The 12,321-nt window shown below is 43.5% G+C and overlaps 1 protein-coding gene across 1 annotated transcript in view; it reads right to left on the bottom strand.

Moving 5' to 3' along the window:
• LOC124280125 (multiple epidermal growth factor-like domains protein 6) overlaps window positions 1-12,321 on the bottom strand; it is a 273,391-nt gene that overhangs the window by 237,645 nt on the left and 23,425 nt on the right. Inside the window, 1 exon segment of the mRNA XM_046716015.1 lies at window positions 3,227-3,364. Coding sequence (XP_046571971.1) covers window positions 3,227-3,364 — 138 coding nt within the window.

The following is a 12,321-nucleotide window of genomic DNA, read 5'->3' as shown; positions in this document are numbered from 1 at the left end:
TTTGCCGTTATCGTATCTAAACATGTAGTTTGTTTATTACAGAATAACATAACTCTCTTGACCCATAACCTGTAGCTCATTATACGGTAACGATCTGCATGAACATCAACACCTCGATGAACCGCTCAATTCCATACTGTCGCGATCCGGATATACGAGCGTCTAGATGATCGTCATTTATAGTCCGTTTGGCTCAAAAGCAGACCGATGAATTGCAATGTAACTCGAAAACTAATAAACATATAATACTCAATGAAACGCTAATCATAATCAAAATATCAGACCACCTCTGATAGATTTTTGCAAAATTTATGTCCTAAAAATAAAAAAAGTTGTTGAACAAACTATCATTAAAATGTTGACACAGTTCACTATTTGTTACGAGGGAGGAGTGCAAAGAGACGAACAGCCAGGTGTGCAACAAATGCGATCAGAGTTGTTCTGATGTTTTGATTATGATCAGCCTTTCATTGAGTATTATATGTTTATTAGTTTTCGAGTTAGATTGCAATTCATCGGTCTGCTTTTGAGCCAAACGGACTATAGAATTGCCACGGTTATAACTGGTCCGGCTTAACGATGCAGAGTCAATAAAGCTTACATTCCGAACGTGATATTAAAATACTCCACGAAAATATGATAACAGATTTTTTGCAAAGTTCAGCAAAAATGTCCAAAAACGTGCGTAATAGAGTTCGTTAATATGAACACACCCTTCTTTAGAACAATATCGGAATTGAAATATTGAACATCCTTACTTTTAATAGACTATCTGGTATTTTCATATAAGGAACAAGAGAAGATATGTGTGCATTGTCGGCGGGGCTGCTCTTTAGACACGACCGTCACTGGATCCTGACGTGGGGCAGACATGCGCAGTGAGCAGGGTGTGATCACACACGCAGGCAGACAATGCTATAGCTTCCACGTTATTTCCCTCTCACCCTCAGCCATGACATATAATTCCCCACAAAGATGTTTTTTGATGAGATTACAGCGATAAGGAAGCCGATCTACTCTCAGACGAAACACGAGCCTCTGCCTGCGGAGATCGCGGGGCAACTGCTTGGCCGTGCACGTTCCTCTTTAACAAGATCCCGACCTGGCTAAACTGTCTCGCAGACGGCAGCAAGGAAGTGGCGAGCGTTACGCACGTGCGTGCGACCACATCATCCGTGACCATGACTCTCGGAATGTTGACGGTGTCTAATTGGCTGTCGTGGGTTTTGATGAGGTTTGAGAGCGGATGATGTTGTCAGTGACAACAGAGACAGCTTGAACACATGCCCCGTATCTCTACAGTTATGACACCGCGTTCCAAGGCATTTATTTGTAAGCTGAAAAGGGCACTTGTATAGTTGACATGATTTTCACACTTTTAACACTGCACGTGACCTCTTTATGGTAGAAAAAACGCAAACGAATTTCACTCATTTTAGGAGGGTAAGCATGAGAGTGATTTGGGTTTCCTGCCCAAAACAATATTCCAATAAGAACAGAACGTCACGCATTGTACACATTTAAGGAATCGAAGCCTGGTAATCCGCTGGACGAGAAACACTGTTTCAACAATAGTCTAACCCAGGAGTGTGAAGTACACGAGGAGAATGAATGCATTGGGTTTTTTTTCAGGGAAATGTTGGCTTCGTGTATCCAGATACATTGATGTCATGGAAAGACACACAAATTGGCTTCGTGTATACAGATACGTTGATGTCATGGAAAGAAACGTATTGGCTTCGTGTATACAGATACATTGATGTCATGGAAAGACACGTATTGGCTTCGTGTATACAGATACATTGATGTCATGGCGAGACACAGATTGGCTTCGTGTATACAGATACATTGATGTCATGGAAAGACACGTATTGGGTTCGTGTATACAGATACATTGATGTCATGGAAAGACAGATTGGCTTCGTGTATACAGTTACACTGATGTCATGGAAAGACAGATTGGCTTCGTGTATACAGTTACACTGATGTCATGGAAAGACGGATTGGCTTCGTGTATACAGATACACTGATGTCATGGAAAGACATAGATTGGCTTCGTGTATACAGACTGACTCCCGGAAGTTAAACAGACTGTCGTTCGGTAGGCTATATGTTCCCTTCCTCTACTTCCATCTAAAACATTATTAAAACATTCAAACTAAAAAGTGACTCTATTAATTTCGCCGAATGTATGAAATATTGATACCCAATCCGTTGTTTATTATCAATAACGAGCCTGCATAACCCCACGCCACTGCGTCGTCTCCCTGGGCGGTCTGCCGAGCTCGTCAACTTATTATTTAATAACCCGATATGGAATACATGATGTAAAGGTCGGCTCTAATTGCCCGGATGCAGTATAAAGTGACGGTATCTCTGCTGAAGTCCACAGAGAAACATGGCAACATTCAACACATCTCTAAATTTTACAACTCGTCATCTCGGTAGTGCTATCTCCGATGTACATCAAATATTTCCCCTGGTATGTTTCTAAATTGGTCAGCATGTGCTTGAGGGTTTCAGCAGTGTAGTAAACGTCAAAAACTTACGTCACTTCCGGTCTTCCCTGTTATCAAGCTGACACGCGATATATCTGGAATACTGGTAAACCCACTCTCTCTATGTACATTTTTTATTGAAATACTGTGAATATGTAGTTCTCAGCCAACCCATTCATAGGTAAACCCTCCCCACTTCCCCAGCTGTCGGAACTCAATGGAATGGGTTTCTGGCTTCTTCAGAAAACAACACGAAATCGACAAACGCCTGTGCTGTCAATTTGCCAGCCATGGCCTCTAGACGGCGCTGGTCCGCACTGAGTCAGCACGTGATGCACGTGCAGCTAACGCAGGGTATTAACTGTGAAGGTATTATTGGTGGTAATCTGCTCGTGTTTACTTTCTACAAGCTGTATTTGTATTCTTGTCGGTAAGTGATCACTGAGTAGTCATCAACACGTCACACTTACACCTCCAAACCAACACGACTTGATTCGTTATGCAAGATGTTTGTTTTTGTTTATATTTAGCAACTGTTGATTGCCTTGTCCGCTCTGAACCAGCATCTGACATCTGACGTCGCCGTCTTGCACATTCATCACAGTCGGCTTTGGGTGAAGACTTGCACAGGTTTGTGTAACGTGTATGTTGCTCATGACGCACACGACGTTGTTCATGACGCACGCGACGTTGTATATATACTGTATTACATGAGTCGGGTAGCTTACCTTCGTTCGTATCCAACACACCAGTTGTGAGTATATCCGCAGTTTGGTTTCCAGACTTTGACGAGGCGAGTGAAGGCCTGGACACAGGGCTGCCTCACCTTCACCATTTCCACGTCCTGGTAGGGGCACACGTTAGGCCTGCAATATAAGATAACGAGATGTATATCTGGTAGGGGCACACGTTAGGCCTGCAATATAAGATAACAAGATGTATATCTGGTAGGGGCACACGTTAGGCCTGCAATATAAGATAACGAGATGTATATCTGGTAGGGGCACACGTTAGACCTGCAATATAGCATAACAAGATGTATATCTGGTAGGGGCACACGTTAGGCCTGCAATATAGGATAACAAGATGTATGTCTGGTAGGGGCACACGTCAGGCCTGCAATATAGGGTAACAAGATGTATGTCTGGTAGGGGCACACGTCAGGCCTGCAATATAGGATAACAAGATGTATATCAGGTGGGGGCACACGTTAGACCTGCAATATAGGATAACAAGATGTATATCTGGTAGGGGCACACGTTAGGCCTGCAATATAGGATAACAAGATGTATATCTGGTAGGGGCACACGTCAGGCCTGCAATATAGGATAACAAGATGTATATCTGGTAGGGGCACACGTTAGGCCTGCAATATAGGATAACAAGATGTATATCTGGTAGGGGCACACGTTAGGCCTGCAATATAGGGTAACAAGATGTATATCAGGTGGGGGCACACGTTAGGCCTGCAATATAGGATAACAAGATGTATATCTGGTAGGGGCACACGTTAGGCCTGCAATATAGGATAACAAGATGTATATCAGGTAGGGGCACACATTAGGCCTGCAATATAGGATAACAAGATGTATATTAGGCAGGGGCACACGTTAGGCCTGCAATATAGGATAACAAGATGTATATCTGGTAGGGGCACACGTTAGGCCTGCAATATAGGATAACAAGATGTATATCTGGTAGGGGCACACGTTAGGCCTGCAATATAGGATAACAAGATGTATATCTGGTAGGGGGGGCACACGTTAGGCCTGCAATATAGGATAACAAGATGTATATCTGGTAGGGGCACACGTTAGGCCTGCAATATAGGATAACAAGATGTATATCAGGTAGGGGCACACGTCAGGCCTGCAATATAGGATAACAAGATGTATATCTGGTGGGGGCACAAGTTAGGCCTGCAATATAGGATAACAATATGTATATCAGGTGGGGGCACACGTTAGGCCTGCAATATAGGATAACAAGATGTATATCTGGTAGGGGCACACGTTAGGCCTGCAATATAGGGTAACAAGATGTATGTCTGGTAGGGGCACACGTCAGGCCTGCAATATAGGATAACAAGATGTATATCTGGTGGGGGCACACGTTAGGCCTGCAATATAGGATAACAAGATGTATATCTGGTAGGGGCACGTCAGGCCTGCAATATAACAAGATGATAACAAGATGTATATCTGGTAGGGGCACACGTCAGGCCTGCAATATAGGATAACAAGATGTATATTAGGTAGGGGCACACGTTAGGCCTGCAATATAGCATAACAAGATGTATATCTGGTAGGGGCACACGATAGGCCTGCAATATAGGATAACAAGATGTATATCAGGGGGGGGCACACGTCAGGCCTGCAATATAGGGTAACAAGATGTATGTCTGGTAGGGGCACACGTTAGGCCTGCAATATAGGATAACAAGATGTATATCAGGTAGGGGCACACATTAGGCCTGCAATATAGGATAACAAGATGTATATTAGGTAGGGGCACACGTTAGGCCTGCAATATAGCATAACAAGATGTATATCTGGTAGGGGCACACGATAGGCCTGCAATATAGGATAACAAGATGTATATCAGGGGGGGCACACGTCAGGCCTGCAATATAGGGTAACAAGATGTATGTCTGGTAGGGGCACACGTCAGGCCTGCAATATAGGATAACAAGATGTATATCTGGTAGGGGCACACGTCAGGCCTGCAATATAGGATAACAAGATGTTTATCAGGTGGGGGCACACGTTAGGCCTGCAATATAGGATAACAAGATGTATATCTGGTAGGGGCACACGTCAGGCCTGCAATATAGGATAACAAGATGTATATCTGGTTGGGGCACACGTCAGGCCTGCAATATAGGATAACAAGATGTATATCTGGTGGGGCACACGTCAGGCCTGCAATATAGGGTAACAAGATGTATGTCTGGTAGGGGGTAGGGGCACACGTCAGGCCTGCAATATAGGATAACAAGATGTAGATCTGGTGGTAGGGGCACACGTTAGGCCTGCAATATAGGATAACAAGATGTATATCTGGTGGGGGCACACGTCAGGCCTGCAATATAGGATAACAAGATGTATATCTGGTAGGGGCACACGTTAGGCCTGCAATATAGGATAACAAGATGTATATCTGGTAGGGGCACACGTCAGGCCTGCAATATAGGATAACAAGATGTATATCTGGTAGGGGCACATGTCAGGCCTGCAATATAGGATAACAAGATGTAGATCTGGTAGGGGCACACTTTAAGTTGTCAAGGAAACATACATAGTATATACTAATATGAACACACATGCTAGACACTGTTTCGACCAGACATGACAAATTTTGTCTTACACACAAATGATATACACTGGTATATACACATGATATATACACAAATGTTAAATATTTCATAATTGTCTTTCACTTTGTGTGATTAAATTGGAGTATGAACGTTCAAAGGGACAAACTTTGGGCAAAATCTACACGAACGCTTAGTCTAATTTAGACAGAAACATAGACCTCTGTTAAATTGAAAATGCCCCAGTGTAATGGGAGATTCTGAGCACAATCTGCTTCATTTAGGGCTGTGTATTACAGAGAGGGATGGGCGGAAAGGAAAGTGATATGGTTCAGGGACTGTGAGACACACGAGGCAAGTTCCAACGTTCATACCAAGGCTTTGCTCTAGTAAGGTTCAAACTCCAATGAACTCACACAAAAGAGAATGTCACTTTTTACAATTTTTATGTCCCTAATTTGTACCTCGAAGGCTGCATGCACAATTTCAGTTTGTAAGTGCGTTTTTCCTGTTTACACTCACCGACAATAAAACAACCATTTGTGACGCTGAACGAAATAGTTCTTTAATGATAATGACATGGGCGTATGTATGCTCTGTTTACAGGATCACCTTGATTACAACAGATCTATTTAAAAGACACCACACTCAAATTAGAAACGTCTGCAATGAGCTGCTTCTAAACCAGCCACAGTGGCACAGACAGTGCGTCAAAATGCCTCTCACTTTTCACATTAGTGAGTGAGTGAGTTTTACGCCGCTTTTAGCAATATTCCAGCAATATCACGGCGGGGGACACCAGAAATGGGCTTCACACATTGTGCCCATGGGGGAATCGAACCCGGGTCCTCGGCGTACCGAGCGAATGCTTTAGTTACAAGGCTACCCCATCACCCAATCTGCTGAAGTAGTAATAAGGAGCTACGTAAACAAACGGCAGGGAGAATGCTACCCCGGTCAGCGTATCTGTTCACGTTCACATAGCATTATTGTCTCCCTGTGGAGATTACAACTACCTGTTGGACTGGGAAGTTTAGCGCTCTCTCTACCGCCCCCTTTCACATTAAAATAGTGTTGTTGTGAAAACACATGCCTGTTACATACACACATCATGATACACTTTCCTATATTTGTGTGCGCGTGTGTTTGTACATTGTTCATACTTATATTTAGACTATTTGCAAAAAGGTGGTATTTGTCTGTACTTGTATTTGAAAAGTAGTTTTTAATCCACCCCTACATGTTCGTTAAGGTTACATTATACATCTATCCTGAGCAATAACAATGTGAATAAAATTTCAAACTTACATTGCTCATTTCATCAAATGGATAAGAGATCGGTTCATTTAATGAAATTGGTAATTTCTCGAATTGAGTGTAACATATACACCAGTAACATATACTGTTTTGTAGACGTCGTATACATACTATTGTATGCACAAATGATACATACAGTTGCGTAACGTCACATATACAAGATGTGCTCTGTGGAACCTAGGAGGGCTTAACCGTCCTATATATTCACAACTCCAGTGGGGCTCTCCTCCCCACGATACACATTCAGAGGGAGATCAGGCCCGTTGTTTAATTCAGAATTAATTCATTACAACAGTTTTCAACTCAGTCTAATTAATTAGATTTTGCCGATCAATTAGCTCCGGCCACTTATTTCGCATAGTTGGTCACATGACGACATATATTTCTGTGGCTGTATGAGTTTCAACGCACGACCCACGTCAATGACGTCACAGACCGATCGCACCCCAGGGCCCTGGGGCGGTGTAATTACAGCTGACTGTTGAGTCCCTGATCCCCTGTCGGCGGTTTGAATAATACATGGTCGCTCTGTTCATGGACGGTGCTGTCATACTCTCTCTATATTGGTCACACTTTTTATTAGTTTCTTCAGGTTTAGAAACATAAAAGCGCTTGTATCTTTCTTCATAAAAACTGAACTGCGGCGGATGACAGACAGGTGCCCCTCCTACCATACAACATACACCGTCTCTGTTTCCGCACAATATCCCCCTCCATACGCCATCTCTCTTTCAATACACAATCTCTCTTTCCGTACAGGGGCGGTGGGGTAGCCTAGTGGCTAAAGCGTTCGATTAGTTCGACCTTAGTTCGATTCCCCACATGGGTACAATGTGTGAAGCCCATTTCAGGTGGCCTCCGCCGTGATATTGCTGGAATATTGCTAAAAGCGGCGTAAACTCGACTCACTCACTTTCCGTACACCATCACTCTTCCCATACACCGACCCTCTTTCCACACAACGCCTCTGTTTCAATACAACGTTCAACCTCACGTTTGCGTAGATCGAACTAGTAAGTTCACAACTCCCGGCAGAATTATCACCACATCTGATCAAGGATGAAGACCGAAATGGACCAGCTCAGATTGGCCTAAAAATGGTATTTTCTTTTATAGATTGTATTTTGCATATCCAACTCTCATAAACGCTCCGCTGGTGTGGAATTCTCTACGACCACAATATATGCACACAGAATTCCTGGAACTGTACCGTGGTGGAATTCCATTCTCATATAGGAAAGAGCGGTGAACGAGAAGCAGGCCCTGGGATGGTATATGGTATTTCATGTGGCCGGGGTGTACTTGAATGTTGAAAATCAACCTCTCTCTCTCTCTCTCTCTCTCTGCTCTCTCTCTCTCACACACACACTCTCTCTCACTCACTCTCTCTCTCACTCTCTCGCTCACTCTCTCTTACAACCCCCACCCCCACCCCTCTTCTCTCCCTCTCTTCTCTCTCTCTCTCTCACACACATAAACATTTGTCGACATGTGCTTTCTGCCTTGTAATACATTGCCGGGGATTATTTGAGGGAAGTCGATTAATCTTGAAATTAAGCTAATCACCTGACGAATAAATTGATCATTAATCAAACCAATTATTCCTTAATTGTCTCAACAGTCTGAGAACTATTCAACCGCCCATCAACCTAATCCACTACCATGGGAATTATGTCAGGGGATTAAACATAATTTATTACAAACTCTCGTTTATCAATGAATTACTTCCAAATACGGTCAAACAGCCAGCAGAGAACGTGGAACTTGACCTCTCCTACAATCTATAAACACGCGTGGCAGGCCTCCTCTTCATCAATCATACAAATAGCTCACCTAATTTGAAAGACAGATGTTATGAGCACGCCGTGCTTTCTGTCAAACAAACCAAGGGGAAAGGTCATCTGTTTGTAATACTGACCTTTACAACTAAATAGAGTCGTGCGGTAGATGTATCACTTTGTGTGTTCTGATGACAGGAACTAAGGTCTCTCTCAAACCTTACATCATGTTAGTCCGTCATACAGAACCTGAAACCATTACACCCTATTTGGCAAGTCTACAATATCGCCGTTTCTGAAAACGGGGACAACTTAGGGACTGTTTTTATCAGTAAAATATGTTTCAGAGACAAAATGTTAGACTATTGATACACACATGTTCCCTACTCTTCCTACCATGTAGTAGATCGATGCCCATGCTGTTGATCATTGGATTGTCTGGTCCAGGCTCGATTACTTACAGACAGCCGCCATATAGCTGGAATATTGCTGAGTGCGGCGTTAAATAACAACCAAACCAAACTTTGAATTTTCGACAATATACGGCAAACATTGTATATGTAACATGTTTTACATATATATATATGCTCATGGAGGCGAATGGGGGCGCACCTGGGGGTGCGGGTGTTCCTCTGTTCTTCTCCAGGTTTCTTCACAAGCTTTGTATGGCACTGTGGGTGAAATTCTGGAGGGGAATATTGGGGCGTCTGTACGTTCTGGCATTCCCTTGTTTGCTTCCATGAGTACGTAACAGTTTAAGTTTGAAGTGGAAATTAAAGTATTACTTTTGAGAATGTATAGAGTGTTGAAAATATATTACATGTTTAACATGAAGTGGATACCTTTTATACCTTTTTGACGATGTATCATTGTATGGAGAAATATGTATAACATGAGTGGAAATAAAAAAAACAAAAAAAACCCAAACCAAACCATAGTCACCCTTTCTCAGACTCTATGGTTCCGTCACAGATAGTTCATCAAACCGTGCACATGACTTTAGGTTCTACCGGAGCCCAGCAGAGTGATTCAGTGAATATGGTATGATGCCGTAAATAGGAAAACCTGACAGTTGTTAACACTTACGCGACCCAATGATAGTTGACCTACATGACGGGTAATCAACAATACCAAACCGTTTTAGTTTTGTGGGTCTCGGGGGAAAACTGTTATTTAACCTAGAAATGCCGAACGCATTATTCAGAAGGGATGGGGTATTTGCAGACACATCGTTCAATGTCATGGAGGTCTTATTGTTTGGTATTTAGGGACCATTGGTAAAACTGGGATGCCATGTATCCGATCAAGGTCCTTACAACATTCTTACATGACGATGGACTAACTGACTGACTGACTGACTGAGTTTGGGTTTACGCCGCTTTTAGCAATATTCCAGCAACATCACGGCGGGGGACACCAGAAATGGGCTTCACACATTGTGCCCAATGACGATGGACATACGCTGGCAGAGCACAGTTCATATTTGAGGATTGGAGTTTTTAAGGTCAACCAACCAAACGGCAGAACCATCTCGAGGTGAACTCTACGCAAGGTCAGGTCTTTACATCATGACAAGCGTTGATGGGTTCCGAAATAGTTCATTCTTCATGATTAGCCTGTTCTCAATGACGATGATTTTGCTTTGTCCAAACATCAGGTTAAGTGACCTTGACCTCATCACTGAATCTAAACGATCCATCGCCATAGCTTAACTTCCGGTTAAGCCTGTGACCTTCACACCAACGTCCTTCAACCAAGAGCTTTTTGTTTGTTGCTTTACGCTGTACTCAGCAACGTATCAGCTTTATGACAGCGGTCTGTAAATAACCGACCAGACAAACTGTGAATCGATCTATGCAACTGGAACCCAATGACGTGCATCAACTAAAAAAGCGATCCTGACCATCCGATCCCGTTAGTCGCTCTGACGACAAGCATGGTTTGCTGAAGACCAATTTGTGCCCGGACCTTCAGGGGTCAGCCAGGTACTAAATATATAGGAACATTCTGAGGGCATAACGAAGGAGTGCCATATTCTCAACATCAGGTTGTTGTAGACAAAACAAGCAGTAGCAGTGCAGTCAAACATCCTGTTGTAGGAAATGTTCAATTATCGCAACCCTGGGTATGCCCATTTCATGCTCAGTCAATCAGATCTAGGCAATAGGTTGTTTACCATGCATGATGAAACCTTTCCTCACATGTCCTTGTGCACACTCGTCATGGGTGGGCACACACAAACATGTCGTATCTGTCGGAAGAATGATTTTAACAGTCGACAAAGCGGTGACGATTACAGATAGAAGTCACCAAAAGGTTTTGTGGCCGGCTTCGTGAAGGACTTAGCCTCTGCTGATATGTGGACACTATACATGCAATGTCAACAACCAGGTTATCCGATCATGTCTATATGTAAGGTATCCGACCCGCTATGTCTACATGTAAGGCATCCGACCCGCTATGTCTAGTGTTTGGTATAGGACCTGCTATGCCTAAGAGTAAGGTATCAATGTCCCTGCATTTCGGCAAAAAAGATATCCGGCCTGCTACGACTAGTGTTTGGTAAATGGCCTGCTATGCCTAAGAATAAGGTATCTGTCAATGTCCCTGTATTTCCACACGAAAGGTGTCCGACCCGCCATGTCAAGTGTGTAGTACATGGCCTGGTATGTCCAAGAGCAAGGTATCCTGCCATGTTGTGATAAGGTACCTGACAGGTATTCTCACTGTGTACACTAGACACAGTGATATTTTTAAGTATACCTAATGGAGAGGGTGTGAACAAATACACCCTTTTGTTCTTCAAGTGCCTGGTGCCGAGATAGACACCGCCGGAATCCCCCGACACTGCAGCTCCCACCGCCGACATTCCGATATTAAAGCAAGGGGTGACTTGAGTTTAAGAGCCCATCATCAGTGTTAATGTTGGCATATGCATGTTTGACATAGATAAGCTCGGTAGACTGTTTCACGGAGGCGGTCACAGGTAACACAGAATCTGATCGCACAGAGCGATAACATACATGGCAGTGCAGCAATCTGTACACCTGTAAGCCGTGGTAATGATTGGGGTGAGAGGAGCAGGTAGATGGCTGGATGCCTTACATTATAAACACACACACCAGATCGTTACACTGGTAGTCTGATGGAGGGGGCCTGCACACAGAGTCATCACTCCTACAAGAGGTACAGTCGTATCATGTTGGTTCTGATGAGACCATACAGTTTGAGTGAGTGAGTTTAGTTTTACGCCTCAATATTCCAGCAATATCACGGCGGGGTACACCAAAAAATAGGCTTCACGCATTGTACCCATGTGGGGAATCGAACCCGGGTCTTCGGCGTGACGAACGAACACTTTAACCACTAGGTTACCCCATGCAGCTTAAGACAGGTCTGTATGATGCTATGAAAG

The sequence above is a fragment of the Haliotis rubra genome, unplaced genomic scaffold (assembly GCF_003918875.1).
Source record: "Haliotis rubra isolate DU_JTF1 unplaced genomic scaffold, ASM391887v1 Scf260, whole genome shotgun sequence".
Classification (NCBI taxonomy): Eukaryota; Metazoa; Mollusca; class Gastropoda; order Lepetellida; family Haliotidae; genus Haliotis; species Haliotis rubra.
Note: the sequence above shows the minus strand (reverse complement) of the source record. Positions and strands in the feature narration are given on the sequence as shown.